General features: G+C 38.9%; 1 protein-coding gene across 1 annotated transcript in view; it reads left to right on the forward strand.

The window, feature by feature from the left end:
- NIN (ninein) overlaps positions 1–18,557 on the forward strand; it is a 111,402-nt gene that overhangs the window by 58,854 nt on the left and 33,991 nt on the right. The window contains exons 9-17 of the mRNA XM_049767664.1: positions 414–581; positions 1,160–1,296; positions 2,228–2,368; positions 2,598–2,772; positions 9,960–10,070; positions 10,753–10,842; positions 13,383–13,521; positions 15,962–16,083; positions 17,360–17,862. Of these exons, the coding sequence (XP_049623621.1) occupies positions 414–581; positions 1,160–1,296; positions 2,228–2,368; positions 2,598–2,772; positions 9,960–10,070; positions 10,753–10,842; positions 13,383–13,521; positions 15,962–16,083; positions 17,360–17,862 (1,586 nt within the window). The remainder of the gene's footprint in view (positions 1–413; positions 582–1,159; positions 1,297–2,227; positions 2,369–2,597; positions 2,773–9,959; positions 10,071–10,752; positions 10,843–13,382; positions 13,522–15,961; positions 16,084–17,359; positions 17,863–18,557) is intronic.

Below are 18,557 nucleotides of genomic sequence, written 5' to 3' on the forward strand. Positions count from 1 at the left end.
GTCTAAGAATCTGTTGTCTGAAGAAAAGACTAACGAAAAAGAAAGATGGAAAGAAAGAAAAACTGAAGCATTGGGAAGGAAAAATTGGGTTTAAGAAATGACCATAAATTACAGAGTGGGAGCACTACTAATTAAGCCCCTTAATGTTAGTTGTTGGTTCAGAAGAAACCTGATATTAAGTTGACCATCTCATCTATGTCAAGAGACTCTCTACCAGAGCAATTGTTTTTATATAAGCTTTGTACCTTTGACTCACTTGGGAAAGGAAGTTAAAAGGGACTGTATGTCTTATTTTTCAAGCAGTGCAAATTAGAGAAACATGCTTTCTGCCCACTGTGGCCAAAACTGAACGGCCATATTCAGTCTTGACCAACTTTTTATTGAAATTTCTGTTTAAATCTCTCTTCTTCCAGACTTTTGATGAGAGTGGGAGACGTACCACAGCCACACTGGCGATGACGAGTACCATTGGCTTCCGGGTCTTCTCTTGCCTGGATGATGGAATGGGTTATGCTTCAGTGGAGAGAATTCTGGATACCTGGCAGGAAGAGGGCATTGAGAACAGCCAGGAGATCCTTAAGGTATGCAGCTAAAATGGAAGAGAAAGAACAAATTGGGGAAGACTTTTTCTCATCAAGTAAAATAGATTAGGAAAAAATGAGAGAAGAAAAGATACTCATAAAAAGAAAGGAATTATAACCCCAAATTGGGATGTAGGAGTGAAATGTGTCCCTATTCAATACCAGTAATTTTGAAATCATAATTTTATTTGATTTTTCCTTAATGATTCTTCTGTTCACAGGATTTCAGCATACAGAGCAATTTCTTTATATTTCCTTTATCTAAGTATCTATTCTAACTACTTTTCCTGTTTATTATGTCCAAAATTATTGGCAGGAAACTTACTCTTAGCTGGTCAAGTTTATTAACACCCTGTGTTTATAGTGTCAGATAGTGGTTTTTTTAAACATAAAAATAACCATATTATGATTTTTCTTCCATGGCTTACTTGTGTTCTAGATTTTATATTGCTCCTAAGTAGTCATTAAATAATTATAAGAATGTGGTTACTAGACTTTAAATTCTCTGAATTTATAAACCATTGCATTTTTAACTTTCCAAGGATAGAACTTGTGATTATCTTGAATTTCTTTTCTAGGCCTTGGATTTCAGCCTTGATGGAAATGTCAACTTGACAGAATTAACTCTGGCTCTTGAAAACGAACTTTTGATCACCAAGAACAGCATTCACCAGGCAGCTCTGGCCAGCTTTAAGGCTGAGATTAGGCATTTGCTGTGAGTCGAGCACAAATTTTCTTGTTCTATCCCCTCTTCTTCCTATCAGAACAAGTCACTCTGATGCCTGCAAAAACCAGTTATTCTCTCTGCCAATGTGTCCTTGCTCCTGTCTACTGCCCAAATCTTTAAACCAGAGAATGAGGTAGAATGTAGATCTGTACATAGACTTTGGAGGACAGTTGTAGATTGTCTTTTTACTCTGGAAGGGTTGTCTTGATTTTGTATTTGTGTTAAAGTAAGTCAGATGAGAGATTTTGAGGTCTACTTGTTGCTTATAAACAGTTATGAGAGAGAAAACATGAGAAAGAGAAGGAAAGAGAGAGAGAAGGAAAATGTCTGCCAGAGAGGTAGGTAGGGAGGATAGGGGAAGGGCAGTTAGGGACATTGGTGGTGGGAAATGTACACCGGTGAAGGGGTGGATGTTGGAACATTGTATGACTGAAACTCAATAATGATAACTTTCTATCTCATGGTGATTCAATTAAAAATTATTAATTATATAATTAATTATAATATATAATTATATCACCAGAGCGATAGAACAGCGTTAGGGTGTTTGCCTTGCACGCCACCAATCTAGGACAGACCTTGGTTCGATCCCCTGACATCCCATATGGTCCCTAGAGTCAGGCAGGATTTCTGAGTGTAGAGCCAGGAGTAATCCCTGAGCATCACAGGGTGTGGCCAAAGGAAAGGCGAAAAAATAGGGTCAAAGTGAAAGTACAGTGGGTAGAGCATTTGCCTTGCAGACAACTTACCCAGGTTCAACTCTTGGCATCTAAAATGTTCCCTGAGCCTGCCAAGAGTGATTCCTAAGTGAGAGCCAGGAAAATCCCCTAAGCACTGCTGGTGTAGCCCATAAACCAAAATAAATAATTATTAATTATAAAAAATGTTTCTCTTTAACTGCGTTTATCTTTTATGGTAGGGAGCGAGTTGATCAAATGGTCAGAGAAAAAGAGAAGCTACGGTCAGATCTGGACAAGGCTGAGAAACTCAAGTCTTTAATGGCATCAGAGGTAGATGATCACCATGCAGCCATTGAACGGAGAAACGAGTACAACCTCAGGTACGACTAATAGGTTCCTAGGGTCAAATCTTTACCTGGATTCTTTTTATCACCCTCACTTGACATCAGCCTACCTATTTGGCCACACCAGGCTGGGAGGATTTATATATAGGCATGGCTGCAGGATTCATCAGATACTTTCTCAAAAGAGCTTTCTACCGCTGTAATTCAGGGCTTCCATTTTTAGATCCATAGAAGGTGCTCGAAGAAATGTCTTTCTGCCTCACAGGAAACTAGACGAGGAATACAAAGAACGCATTGCAGCCTTAAAGAATGAACTCAAGAAGGAAAGAGAGCAGATCCTGCAACAGGTGGGCAAGCAGCGTGTGAAACTTGAGCAGGAAATTGAAAAGGCCAAAACTGAAGAGAACTATGTCCGGGATCGCCTCGCCCTCTCTTTGAAGGTAATCATCCTGGTAGTTCTGTGGACTGTGTTCCTGCTGAGAAGCACATGCAATGCTGCAACTCTAAGAGTCTACAGACCCTTCATTCTGCCCATTAGGTCATAACATGAAAGGGCCCCTCAAGATCCCAGAGGTTACTAGGTGTTTAATTTGCTTCCTGTGTTGAATTCTGTACATTGTTCTATTTAAAAATTTATTTCTTTAGTCGCTGTCAAATTGCAAGGTTATTCATGATTGGGTTTTGAGACTCAATGTTTCAGCACTGATCCCTTCACCAGTGTCCACTTCCACCAATGCCCCCATCCCATTTGCTTCCTACCCACCAGTTTGCTTCTATAAGAGGTGCCTTTTAACAATATATATAGGTCTGGAGAGATAGCATGGAGGTAAGGTGTTTGCCTTACATCAGAAGGACGGTGGTTCGAATCCTGGCATCCCATATGGTCCCCAGAGCCTACCAGGAGCGATTTCTAGCATAGAACCAGGAGTAACCCCTGAGCGCTACCGGGTTGACCCCCCCAAAAAAAAAAACTTTATATATACATATGTATATAATAAGTTTTTTAAACACTAAATCAGTGGTCCTCAAACTATGGCCCGCGGGCCATATATTGTATCTGTATCTGTTTTGTTTCTTCATTGCAAAATAAGATATCTGAGGTGTGCATAAGAATTCATTCATAAGTTTTGTTTCTACTATAGTCAGACCCTCCAATGTTCTGAGGGACAGTGAACTGGCCCCCTGTTGAAAAAGTTTGAGGACCCCTGCACTAAATAAAGGGGGGGCCAAGTGGAATCACAAAAAACCTAAATAAAATAATAATTTTTAAATTTAATAATTTAATAATTACAATAATTATAAAAAGATAATAAGTTTTTGCACTTTGGCTTATAGTACTGTTGCAGGGTTTTGCACTTTGTCACTTTGCAGCACCAGCTCCTCCTCTTTCTCCTTAGCATAGACATAGCTTCCTCCCTATCCTATCTCCCAACCCCTGGAAGCATCATATTTCCTACTGTATACCAGTTCTCATGTTCTTTGTGTCTGTTGTTTTGGAGTATTCATTATTCCACGATTATGTTTCTTTGTATCCTGAATATGAGAAAGATCATTCTGCATTTTATTCTGGATTATCTTCCTCTGACTAACCACTCAATATTATACTCTCTAGGTCCCTTCATGTAACATCAGATTATCAGACTATCTTTTCTTCTGGCCAAGTAATATTCTACTTTGTATATGTATCACAATTTCTTTATCCAGTTATATTCTTGGACTTTTGGACTGTTTTCAGATCTGGACTAATATGGATAGTATTGCAAGGAACATAGGCATGCACCTGTTTTTCCCCATTTTGCTTTTGTGCCCTGGGGAATATTCTAAAAAGTGGAATTGCTGGGTGAATTGGAAGCTCAGCCTAGATTTTTTTTTTTGATAGAAAGTAATTTTATGTATTTTGGGGTTTTAAAACTATTTTATTGAGGTATAAAGAGATACAATACTGTTAATCAATGTTTTTATACATATAGCATTCTAGACCAGACCCATCACCAGGCAAGCCACTTTCCCCATCAGTATCCCAAAGACCTCTTCTCCCCTATATTAGCTCAGTTTGATAGACAAATTCTTCAGTTTCAATGACTTCGACAATTTATTGTTCTCTTACAATATTTCTATTTTATCCCCCACATATGGGTGTTCTTTCTCACTCTCTCACATGTGTATCTATGTGTGTATTTGTATAGGTGGCGACACCTACGCATGCTTAAATGATTTTGTTTTATTTATTTATTTTGCTTTTTTGGTCACACCCAGTGGTGCTAAGGGATAACCCCTGGTGAGGCTAAAGGGACCATATGGGGTGTTATGGATTGAACCTGGAAAGCCTTTGTACAAGGCAAGCACCATGCATGCTCTACTATTTCTCCAGACCCTGATAATTTTAGAGTTTACACAAAATGGGTAAATCACATAAATGTAAAATTCAGTAGAAGTGAAGAGAATTTAAAAAAAAATTTTAATTTTTTTATTTTGAATTATGAGAACAAAAGATGTAAAGAAAGAGGACAAGGTAAAGTTACAGTGGAAGGACAATCAGCCATAACATAATTCTCAGAAGAAGTCCCCTTGCTGATATCTTAACTTTGAACTTTCAGCCAAAGAACGTTAAGATAAATAAAACAGAATCCATGTACAATTACTTTGTCCCTCAAGTCCCCAGATTGTAGCACATTGTAATATTTCTTAACAGCACACAAGGCAATCTAAAGCCATAAAACTTATGTAACTCCTTAAACATTAGAGGCATAGTATTTTTTACATTTCCATATACATGCATATTAGCTTAAGTTAACCTCAAATTTTAAGTGTGTGCATTTAACCTCAAATTTTAAGTGGGTGCATTTTAAGGATTAGAGTCAAAGGAGCACAGTAAAAATGGTGTTAGAGTGGCAATTGTTGTTTGCATAGGCCCACCAAAATATTAGAGGCATGGAAAGGAATAACCTTGGCCTAAATACAAAGAGATCCTACCCTTGAAGTTTCCTGGCATAAGACCAACTCTAGGCTTCAGGCAAGTTATCGTCCGATCCAAGACATTGTCCGTAGTGCCAACACACTTTTCACACAGTCTCTGTTGTTGGTATCATGTTTCTGTATTAAAGATTCTGGAATCTGCATATCCTAAATTGAAGTCATGATGTGGAGTGTCTTCTCCTTTCACCTCACCATGAAAGGGCAATGCAGGAAGCCCTGTCCTGTAAGCAGGTCATTGCTAAGTCTTCTCATTGTTAAGGGAAGTCTCTTTTCAGGAGGACAATGTCTGAGCAGTGGTAGGGTCTTCCCTGGTAGAGGACTGCTTCCAGGTGATGTTATAGACAAACCTCACAATTAAGGGGCAATACAGCAAGCCCTGCCCAGTAAGCAGGTCATTGTTTTTTGTTAAGTCTTCTTAGTGTTAAGGGAAGTCTTTTTTGAGTAGATCGATGTCAGAGCAGCTGTAGGGTCTTCCCTGGTAGAAGAATACCTCCAGGTGATGTTATATACAACCTTGGATGTTTTGTAGATGTCTTCTGTAGATCAAGGGGTGAATGGAGAATGCCCATTCTTCTGAGGCCTGTACCAGGTCTTTATGTCAATGTTCAGGGTGTAAGGTCTCATTGCACTACAAGATCTGTGTGTTCCCATCTCTATTAGATAAGAACTTCAGCCTAGATTTTTAAGGAATGTCCTTATTGTTTTCTTGAAAGGCTGGACCAGTCTACATTCCCACCAGCAGTAAATGAAAGTCCATATCTCCCTTCCTACATGCGAGCACTGGTTGTTTTTATTCTTTTTGATGTGTGCCAGTTTCTGATGTGAAGTGATATCTCATTGTTTACATTTGCTCTTCTGATTAGTGATGCAGAACATATATATATATTTGGGGGGGAGGGGCCACACCCAGCAGTGCTCAGGGGTTACTCCTGGGTGTCTGCTCAGAAATAGCTCCTGGCAGGCACCGGGGACCATATGGGATGCCGGGAATCGAACCAACCACCTTTGGTCCTGGATCGGCTGCTTGCAAGGCAAATTCCGCTGTGCTATCTCTCCGGGCCCGGAGAACATATTTTAATGTTCCTTTTGGCCATTTGCGTTTTGTTTGTTTGGAAGCCATACCCAGTGGTGCTCAGGGTTTAGTCCTGGCTCAAGAATCATTTCTTGCTGGCTCAGAGGACCATAGAGTGTGCCAGAGATCGAACTCAAGTCAACTGCATGAAAGAAAAAGACCCTATCATCTATATTATCCTTCCAGCCCCAGCCATTTGTATTTCTTCTTTGAGGAAGTTTCTGTTCATCTCTCCTCCCCATTTTTTAAATAGGGTTGGATGTTTCTTTTCTTGTAACCATCTACCAGAGCTTTATATATCTTTGATATTAACCCATTATTGATAAGTGTTGGGTAAAATAGTCCATTCCGTGGTCTATCTTTGTGAGTACTGTGTATTGTGCTTTTAACACTCCCCTCCCCCATGCAATGGCACAGGGTCATCATGGCTTTTTACAAAGGCTGATGTTCGTTTATGGGTGATTGTGCTTCCACTGTAACTTTACCCTGTCCTCTTTCTTTGCATCTTTGTTGTCATAATTAAAATAAAAAAATATATCATGTTTAAAAAAAAAAAAAAACAAAGGCTGAAGTTCTCTCCTTTCCTTTCTTTAACCCCTTATTTTCAGCTGGTCTGCCTTATCTCCTGCCCTACAGAATTAGAGAACTGGCATTTGAGAGAAAAAAGTAGTCTTTTTTTTTTTAATACATCAAGCACATTCTTTCTGTTTTATTTGCTACATGAGGGTGCGAACTAGAATGCATTAAAATATACTGGCTCTATATTCTTTTGGCAAAATGTACTTTGAAAACAAAGCTCTTCCGATCAGCCTTTTACACTGGAATAGAAAATATGTCAAATAGTATATGAGTAGTTTATGGGTTTGTTTTGTTTTGGGGCCTCACCAGATGGTGCTCATCTGCCTTACCTGCTGTACTATTTATCTAGCCCTTTATGTTTATTGTTGTTTTTCGTTTCAACAAATATGGGTTAAAAACTCCTAGTTACTATAATAATAAAAACACATTTTGTAGACTTCAGTTTATGTATTGTTACTTTAATAACTTGAACGTGTATACATTATGAAATACGTAAGAATTTATTATGGAATAACTTATTTTTAATTAATATCTTTATTTAAGCACCATGTTACAAACATATTTGTAGTGGGGTTTTAGTTATGAAAAGAACACCCCCTTTCACCAGTGTAACATTCCCACCACCAATGCCCCCAACTCCCTCCTTCCCCACCCCTTGCCTTGTATTTGAGACAGGCATTCTGTTTCTCTCACTCATTAATATTGTAATGATAGTTATTAGTGTAGTTATTTCTCTAAATGAAATAGTGAGTTCAGTTATGGAATAACCTATTTATTTGGTTCTTATATCTTTGGTTGTTTTTTTTTTGTTTGTTTTTTGTTTTTTTTTTGGTTTATGGGTCACATCTGGCAGCGCTCAGGGGTTACTCCTGGCTCTATGCTCAGAAATCGCTCCTGGCAGGCTCAGGGGATCATATGGGATGCCGGGATTCAAACAATTGACCTTCTGCATGAAAGGCAAACACCTAGCCTTTATGCTATCTCTCCAGCCCCTGGTTCTTATATCTTTAAATCAAAATAAAATTGCCATTAATTTAAACCAAATGTATCTTTACTAAATAAAATTTAACTTTAGAATTATTGTACTTATTTTTTTTCTAAGTTCACTGCTGTCACATGAGCAAAGTATTCTGTAACTAATGTTCTTTCATTTGACAAGATACTGTTTTTGTTTTGTCACTAAATATTCTGTGCCCATGCTGTCCAGTAAAAATACAGATGTAAGCCACATTTGTACTTGGAAATTTTCAAATAGTCACATTACAAAAAAATGTAAGAAAGAGAACTGGGGAGATGGCTGAGTGCATGCCTTGCATGCAGGGGGCTCAGGTTCCATCCCTGGTACAGCATGATTTCCCCCAGGCTTCATCAGGAGAAACCCCCAACCAACTAGCTGGAAGTAGTTGCACCTTGAACACTGCCAGGTATGGCCCAAAGTTAAAATAAAATAGATAAAAAGACTTTTTAAAGTATCTTATTTAATTCTATATATATAGTTTTATTATTATGAGCTTATAATTAGTATGCAACAATTTTATTGTGATATTTAAATTTTTGTACTGCAAAATCTAGTGAACATTTATTTTTTTATAATTTTTTTTATTTTTTATTTTTTATTTTTTATTTTTTATTTTATTTTTTTAGAAATTATCTTTATTTAAACACCGTGATTACAAATATAATTGTAGTTGTATGATTACAGTCATGTAAAGAATACCCACCTTCACCAGTGCAGGATTCCCACCACCAGTTTCCCAGATCTATCTACTCCCCACCCCACCCACACCTGTACTCGAGACAGGCTTTCTTTTTTCCTCATTCATTCACATTGTTATGATAGTTTTCAGTGTAGTTACTTCTCTAACTGCACTTACCACTCTATTCAGGGGTCCTCAAACTTTTTAAACAGGGGGCCAGTTCACTGTCCCTCAGACCATTGGAGGGTCTGACTATAGTAAAAACAAAACTTATGAACGAATTCTTATGCACACTGCATATATCTTATTTTGCAATGAAGAAACAAAACAGATACAAATACAATATGTGGCCCGTGGGCCACAGTTTGAGGACCACTGCTCTATGTGGTGAGCTTCATGTCATGAGCTGCACCTACATGGGAAGATGGGGGGAAATAAGGGTTGGGACTGAAGCAGTAAAATATTAGAAATGAGATTTGTAGGGTAGTATCAAGGTCACAATACAAGATGGATGTTATGGATATATAAAATATATGCATACAATACTATCAATAGGAAAACAAGGAGAAAAAAATTCCAGTGACTGTTCCAACATAAACCAGTACTAAAACGGCCCGCCCTCCTCCCAAAGCACATTTCCATTAGTGTAGGGAGAGGTAGGGGGGAAGCCTGAGGACCACTAAGAGTCCACCTGAACCCACTTCTGGCCATCTGAGCTGGCACCCAGGGAAGGCCTGGAGTCAGGGGAAAAAGACAAGGATGGCTGGGGACCTGCCAAGCCTCCCCGCACTCCCCAGGCCAGGGAGAAGGGCTCCGGTATGGGGCCACCCCAAACCCCATACCTGGCAAGAGCTGGTCTCCAGAATCAAAGAGGAAACTGGAGGCCAGATGTCTGCCCACCCTCCTCCCCATGCACCTCCCCTCTGGAGTACAGAGGGAGGGGGGAAGCCTGAGGACCACTAAGAGTCCACCTGAACCCACTTCTGGCCATCTGAGCTGGCACCCATCTAGTGAATATTTAAATTCATAACATATCTTAATTTTTAGTATACTAAATTCAGGTGCTTGATATCCATATGTAGTTTGCTATCAGCTACTATATTAAATTGCAGAACTCTATAGAAGGATAGACAATTTTAAGACTATATGTATTAATAGAAATATTAAAGTAGTTTCACCTGTTTTGATCTGCAGCTTTTAATGCAAGCACATTTCTCAATGCAGAGCAATGATCAAATAAAATGTACAACCATTTTCTTATTTTTCGATTTGTGTCACATTTAATTTTCACAAATGTCTCCAGGAAAACAGCCGCCTAGAAAATGAGCTTCTGGAAAATGCAGAGAAATTGGCAGAGTATGAGAATCTGACAAACAAACTTCAGCGAAATCTGGAAAATGTGTTAGCAGAAAAGGTAAATCTTTGTAAATTTGATTCTCTGATATGCAGCCCAAAGTGCACTGTATTCAGAAGAACAGAGCAGTACTGCTAAAGAAATTCCTATCAAGGGAATTATAGGTACCTTACAGAGAGATTGAGGCTTGACTTGGTTCCAGGCTGCTGCAAAAAAGTGAATATTGCAATGAAGTTAGTCAAATGAAATTAGTTTTTGAGTGAATTGAAAGTTACAGCTATTCTGTAGTCTCACAAGAGGGTGATGGCATTATGTCTAAAAAAAAGAACTGTTCATAACATAATTAAATGTGACAGAGACAAGGAAGTGAGCACATGCCACTGAAAAATGATATCCACAAACTTGCTCGAAGCAAGGTTGCTGCAACCCTCATTTTTGTAAAAAAAAAAAAATCTAATAACATCAAGTACAAAAAAGCATAGATTGCCTGTATTTAGGTAGCTTAAGAAAGCTATCATTATTGCAAGACTATAATTTAGTAGGTTGAATGAGATAAACTATTCAGGGCTCTGAGAAACCTAGTTGAATACATCACTCTATTAGGTTCTCTTCATTATCCAGTTGCTTAAATGCCACATTCCTTTCATATTCAGGAGACACATGAATAACGGGACTTTGGTGTGTGATAAGTCAAATGAGGCACTTGGGGAAAAATGACAGCTTTGGCCTTTTCCTTTTCTAGTTTGGTGACCTCGATCCAAGCAGTGCTGAATTTTTTCTGCAAGAAGAGAAGCTGACACAGATGAGGAATGAATATGAACAACAGTGCAGGGTGAGTGACTGAGAGAACTGAGTGAGAAAGCATGCCCAGTTTCCATCCTGCTTCTCCATTTCCAATTCAGTGAGTGATTACATCATGTGCTTAGGACATTAGGACATTTAGCACAAATGATAGTTGTTATTACTTAGTAGCCTGAACTATGGGGAAGTCATGCAAACTAAATTAAGTATGCTTTATTCACATAAGAAATTGCCAGTGATTAGAATAAAACTATTATTTTCATCGACAAAAAGGAGTAGATGGTCAAGTTGGTGCATGAACTCTGAAACTGACCTTTCTTAGATGAATACTGCAAATTCTTATCCTGTTATAGTTTGCTTTTGTTCTGTGGTACAGCTTTTATTTTCCAGAGAGATTAAAACAATCTTAAAAAATAATAGGAATCTTTTATTTAAAAATAATAAAAACTCAGTGATTTGATTTTTTTATAAACCACAAGTACTTATTATTTTTTAATTATCTTTAAACACCGTGAGTACAAATATGATTGTAGTTGTATGATTTCAGTCATGTAAAGAACACCCCCCCCCTTCACCAGTGCAGGATTCCCACCACCAGTGTCCCAAATCTTCCTCCTCCTCACCCCACCCACACCTGTACTTGAGACAGGCTTTCTAACAAGTACTTATTTTACAAGTAAATATAACAGTTTAAATGCTTTAAAGAAAAATTGTACCCAGATGAGGAAAGCCATCATCTCTTTACCAGGTTGCTCAGCCTGTCCTTTCAGGAAACATGTGCCTATTTTGAGAAAAGAAATACATATCTGCCACATTTACAATTAAGTTTTGGCTCTTGGCTTTAATCAAGTAGAGGTGTTTTTTTCAAATGTCTTTAAAGTTAATGAATTCTCAGTGGAATCTGTCAGCTCTTTAAAAATTTCCTAAATGCCCCACTTATTTATTTCTTAACAGCTTTGTATGTATATAAATCTTCCCAATTAAAGTAAAAATGTGATGCCTTTTAGTATCTTCACAGAATTATGCACTTACCACCATAATCAATTTTATAACATGTTTATCATTCCCAAAATAAACTTTCATTTTATGTAGCTCAAATATCTCCCAGAACTTATAGCCTGAAGCAGCTAATTAGTTATGCTCTGTGCCATTAGATATGACTATTTTTAATATTTCATATACATGGAGTTACATGGTATGTAGTCCTTTGTGACTCTCTCAACTGAGCATAATGTTTTCTACTTTCAGAGTATGTTGTTCTTCATTTATTTTCATTGCTGAATAATATGAGGCTATAGCACATTTTACTTATTCACTCATTAGTTGACACTAATTGATCTGAGTTGTTTTTACATTATGAATAATATTATAAACATTTCTCTGAAAACTTTCTGTGATCAGTCATTTTTGTTTCTTTTGGGGGATATACCTATGAATTGAGTTGCTGGGTCCTATGTTCACTGTGTATTTAACCTTGGAAAAACTGCCAAACCTTGTACAAAGGGTTTGAACCATTTTACGTGCCCACTACTATGAAATTTCTCAATTCTTCACAACCTCATCAACAGTTGTAACTGTACCATTGATTTTCTTTTTCTTTTTTTTTTTTTTTGGTTTTTGGGCCACACCCTGTGACGCTCAGGGGTTACTCCTGGCTATGCGCTCAGAAGTTGCTCCTGGCTTCTTGGGGGACCATATGGGACGCCGGGGGATCGAACCGCGGTCCATCCTAGGCTAGCGCAGGCAAGGCAGGCACCTTACCTCCAGCGCCACCGCCCGGCCCCGATTTTCTTTTTCTTGATGGCTAATGATGTTGAAGTTTTTTTAAGTGTCCTTACTGGATATCTTCTTAGTAGAAATGTATCCTTTCCAGGTGAGGATTCAGGAAATCTAGGGGATGCTACCCACAAGACGTAGATTATCATACCAGCCAATTCTAACAGTGCTCAGTGTATCCAGTGCTGTACCCAGGAAAGCTGGGGATCATTTGGTGCCTGGGCTATGCCATACTTTACTATCTCTTTGGTTCCCTTTGCCAAATTTTTAGTAGATTATTAGCCTTTTTTTTACTACGTTAGCAAAAATGTTCATCTTGTTACTGTTATAATACCTTATCTATGAATCCCTTATCAAATAGATAATTTTCAAAGTCTGTTTTCTCATTATGAGTTGTGGATTTGTTGATTGGTTTTTGTTGTTGTTGTTACTTATTTCTGGTATTGGAAATCTATTACCAGGGACCTGACACAAGCAATTTTTTTACATTCTTGCTGGAATCCTTTGAAGTAGCAACTTTTTTTGGGGGGGTGGGGGTCACACCCAGCAGTGCTCAGGGATTACTCCTGTCTCTAGGCTCAGAAATCGCCCCTGGCAGGCACAGGGGACCATATGGGATGCCGGGATTCGAACCACTGTCCTTCTGCATGAAAGGCAAACGCCTTACTTCCATGCTATCTCTCCAGCCCCAAGTAGCAACTTTTTAATTTTGATGTTATCCAATATATCTAGTTTTCCTTTTGTTACTTGTGCTTTTGGTATTGCATCAAAGACTTCTGTGGGTTTCAACCTCAGGTATTACAAGACCAAGTGGATGAACTTCAATTGGAGCTGGAAGAATATCGTACACAAGGCAAAGTGTTCAGACTTCCCTTAAAAAACTCATTGTCCGAAGAACTTGATATTAACAGTGGTTGCATTGAACCTGACCCAGGTAAGCCTTCAAGCACCATATTTTTAGGTCTTTGTTTTAGAACCATGGTTGAATATAAAATTTGCAGTTACAAATATAAAAAGACTTTAGAATATTATTTTCATTTCACTCATGGCGTATTTTTTTAAATTTGTTCTTAAAAGTCTTTATGAGAATATTTCCATCTGATTTTAATACATACCAACCAAGAGTGGAAAAATCAAACCACAAGGATATTTGCTTTGTTTTTTTAAAGAACCACTGGTTACAAGGCCTCAGCATGCAGGCTTTGGGGGTATTGGTATTCAGATACTGAGCCATTGCTGAACCCCCCTCTCAAAGGATTAACTAGTGTGGTTTCAGAGAGTGAACCTTCCAGAAACCACAGAATTTGGTGTATTTATGCTGACTCTGATAGATGTCTGCACTGCTTCTGCAGATCAAAAAAGAATGGATGTGTGTGACTGTGCTGAGGAAGGCCTTGCCTCATCGGGTTAGAAGAGAGAATTGCTTTGGAGACATCTTATATTCACTGTCAGATCCTTTCTCTTCTCTACTGAGAATGAATATCAGAAAGGGATCAGAATCAATTCTTCTGCTATAAATCCTTTTTCTCCACTGTTATCTGGAACAAAAGCACAGATGCATATGAGTTGTTTGTTTTTGCATTTGGGGGCCACCCCTGGCAGTATTCAGGGATTACTCCTAGTAGTACTTGAAGAACCATATGTGAGGCTGGGGATGTGCAAGGCCTTACCTTCTATACTGTCTCTCTGGCTCTTATAAGGGCTATTTATTATCCTCACTGTTTTATTCTAGAAAACAGAGATGTTGAGGAGAGGGACCTTAAAGACATTTCCTCTCTTTGAGTTGATTATATAGCCATACTGTACAGCAAGGATGAAACCCAACTAATGATAGTTTGTCTTAGTTTTGCAGGTTTTTCCCTTAACTAATTAAATGTTAGAACATTTTTCTCATAGATTTGTGAAGCTGAACTATCTTGGGGTGATTTTTTTTTTTACCCCAGGTGCCACTTTGCAGTTTGGGGTATGATATTATATTTGAGAAGAAGGTCCAAAACAAGACTGTCAATTCCAGGTGCTGATTTTATAAGCCTTTCCCCATCAGTTCATGTGCTTCCATAGGTAAAGTAATTTCAGGAGCTCCCCTGACTTAAGAGAATTCTACGTAGTACTAACCATCATCATTTTGCCTTTTTTTCTAGCTTAGCCCCTAATTTACTCATGTCTTTTTTTTTCCCTTTGAAACCACACTCTATGATGCTTAGGAGTTATTCCTGGCTGTACACTCAGAAATTACTCCTGGCTGTGCTTCAGGGCCCATATAAGATGCTAAGGACCAAACTCAAGGTCAGCCATGTGCAAGGCAAGCACCTTACCTGCAGCACTATCTACTCAGTCCCCTCGATCATTTTTTAATCTCATTCCAGATAATGTAAAAAGGGAGCTCATGTGGATGAGGTAGATATTTTCCCCATCACAATTCATTTTCCTAAATGATACTCTTCCTTTGTAAAATAACTTAACGGATAATTTAAGGTGGAGTTCTACATGTACTTCAAGAAATTTATGGGGCCGGCGAGGTGGCGCTAGAGGTAAGGTGTCTGCCTTGCATGCGCTAGCCAAGGAAGGACCACAATTCGATCCCCTGCTGTCCCATATGGTCCCCCAAGCCAGCGGCAATTTCTGAGTGCTTAGCCAGGAGTAACCCCTGAGCATCAAACGGGTGTGGCCCGAAAAACCAAAAAAAGAAAAAAGAAAGAAATTTATGGCATACCCAGTCTTCTGTGAGGCTGAGATATTTTTTTTGTTTTTGTTTTTGGGCCACACCTGATGCTCAGGGGTTACTCCTAGCTATGTGCTCAGAAATCGCTCCTGGCTTGGGGGACCATATGGGACGCTGGAGGATGGAACCATGGTCTGTCCTGGGTCAGCCACATGCAAGGCAAACACCTTACCGCTGTGCCACTGCTCCAGCCCCAAGGCTGATATATTTTGACGTGTATGGCTCTTAATTTCATTGCTGAAAACATAACAATGTGCTACTAATTTGCTTTTCTGCCACATTTCTCCCTTGCTTATTATCACTTAGTATTTGTTGGGTAGCCAGAAGATGGTTTGCTTTGACAAACCTACTTCAGTATTAGATAACTGTGAAGCATTTTCACTAGGAGGTCACTTTTATGCAACAATTTCCACATTTACCCTTCTTGCATTCCAAAATAATGGACACTTGATACACTGTGTGGACATCAAAGAATTTATTCACCTTCTTTCTGGTTTTTCCCTAACATTTGAAAATAGAATAAACTTTTTAGCTTGTATTGCTTCCTATAGATCAGAGGTGGAAAATGATTCCCTAGTTAAATTGTCTGGCCCTGCTTATATGCCAATTGAAAGAACCTGCTAAAGACTCTGTGACTCCTGTGTATTTTCAGGCCTTGATTCTGAAGAATGCAACCCAGTGACTATGAGCATTGAGGCAGAACTGGTTATAGAACAGATAAAAGAGCAGCACCACAGGGATTTATGTCACCTAAGACTGGAACTTGAAGACAAAGTAAGTCTCTCAGTCCTAAACTTTGCATTCTGACAGCAAGCAGGAATTTTTTTTAAACCATTGTGATCTATAAAGTCCTTCATAGTTGAATTTCAGATACACAGTGAGTCAGGACATTCCCATCACATATAGGAATTCCTAAAAATCATCTTCATCACAGAACAATCCTACCCCAGCTTCACCTTTGACAGTGCTCAGAATCCATATCCTGGAGAGGATTCACTGTGAGGTTTTTTACCTCCCAGGGAGAGTTTCTTTAGAGTGTAATTTCTTCAGCTTTAGCAGACATGACCTTTGAATGCTGCCACATTATTTCTAAGTTTTGTTTTTAAATCTTAACAAAACAGAAAGTCCCTTTAGAAATTGCAGGATCACCTAAGTTTAATTCAGGTTCTGAATTTCTGCACTAAACCCATTTCAATGGCTTTGTTTTGAGTTTCCAGTTTTCTTTTTTGACCATTCCTTCCTTTAAGTTCCTTTCCTCCAGCTGAGCAAGGTTATTTTTTTGTTCTTCGCTAATCGTAGTTCTCTTTTGCTCAGTCTATACTCTGAGAGTCTACATCAAATGCCACCTCATATCTACACTCATTCCAGAATTCCCAACACCAAATGTTATTTTTTTCCTCCTCTGGAGCCCTAGGTTACATGCAGCTATCTTTTTAATATTGTCTTTTTATTCTTGTTTGTTCTCACAACCTGCCTGGACTGTTCCATCTCCTTGATGGAAGAGACTGTCTTGCCCAACTTTGTGTCTCCAGTAGTAGTTCTGCAGAGTACCAGGTGAATGTTCAGTAAATATTTGATTGAGTTACAAGCTTAAGGTTACAGTTGGAAAAGATACCTGAAGAAACAAATGAATAAATCAGGTCTAGTTTAAATAATTATTCAGAAACTAATAAAATTTAATCAAGTTGGGGCCGGAAAGATAGCATGGAGGCAAGGCCTTTCCCTTGCAATCAGAAGGCCGGTGGTTCGAATCCCGGCATCCCATATGGTTCCCATGCCTCCCAGGAGTGATTTCTGAGCATAGAGCCAGGAGTAACCCCTGAGCACTGCTGGGTGTGACCTAAAAAACAAAAAACAAAAAACAAAAAAAAATTTTTTTAAATCAAGTTAATAAGGAAACCAAACCTGGTTTAAATAGTGCTAGTTTTTACAAAGATAACATGTCAATGTGTTTTTGGATTAAATTAACATTCATGGGAGAGGTGAGGAACAGAAGTGTATCTTGTAGAAAAGTACTTATATCTGATTCACACTGCACTTCTGCCTTCAGGTGAAGCACTATGAGAAGCAGCTCATTGAAGCCCAGGTCAGCTGTGAAGAAAAACAGGAGAACATGAAGCAAAAATATGAGAGTGAAGCACATACATTGGAAAAACAAATAAGTGACCTTAAAAATGAAATTTCAGAACTTCAGGTACAGACAGTGATGCTCAGGGAGGCAGAACATTTGACATCTTGCAGGCATGAGGCAGAGAAAAATGAACTGCAAATGAAATGTGAGGAGGAAAAGACCCACCTGCAGGAGACACTGAAGCTGCAACATCAGCAGGAGCTCCGGGCTCGACTGGAGCAGGCAGAGGAAAAGTTTAACAGAGAGAGAGATGAACTCCAAAATGGCACTTGGATAGAAGAGAAGGTGAGGGACTTGACTCAGGAATTAGAGCAGTGTCACCAGGAGCAGCTGAAAAACCTAGCTGAGAAGCACACTCTTGAGAAAGAGGAGTTGCGAAAAGAGCTTTTGGAAAAACACCAAAGGGAACTTCAGGAGAGAAGGTAAGAAAAGGAAGAGGCAGTGGGTATAGGAACTCTTCTCCTGGGATACCAAAAGTTCTACTCAGTTAAAAATATTTGGACCAGAGAAGTAAATCAGGGAAAAGACACTTGCCTTGCAACAGCCAATCTGGGTTTGATCCCTGGCACTGTATATAAGTTCTGACACTTGGGTGTTGATTCCCTGAGCACTGTCAGGAGTGATCTCTGAGCACAGAATTAAAGAGTAAGTCCTGAGCACTGCTGGGTGTAGCCCCAAAACATAAGTGAATAAATACATAAATAAGAACATATTTGGAATAATCAGAAATCATCATTCACATGGATTGACTACATTTATTAAAAGTTTTACTGGGAGGGGCTGGGGTGATAGCACAGCAGTAGGGCATTTGCCTTGCATGCGGCTGACCTGGGTCAATCTGAATTCAATCCCCGACATCCCATGTGGTCCCTCGACCCTGCCAGGAGTGATTTCTGATCACAGAGCCAAGAGTAATCCCTGAGCTCTGCCGGGTATGGGCCAAAAATCAAAAAAAAAAAAAAAAAAAGAGAGAAAAGTTTTACAGTAGTTGGAGAGATCGTAAAGTGGGTAAGGTGTTTGCTTTGGATGCAGGGCATCACCCCTGAATCACCCCACAAGGAATGATTCCTGAGTACAGTCAAAAAAAAAAAAAAAAAAACCCTGAGTGCTGCTTTTG

Source organism: Suncus etruscus, chromosome 2 (assembly GCF_024139225.1).
Source record: "Suncus etruscus isolate mSunEtr1 chromosome 2, mSunEtr1.pri.cur, whole genome shotgun sequence".
NCBI lineage: Eukaryota > Metazoa > Chordata > Mammalia > Eulipotyphla > Soricidae > Suncus > Suncus etruscus.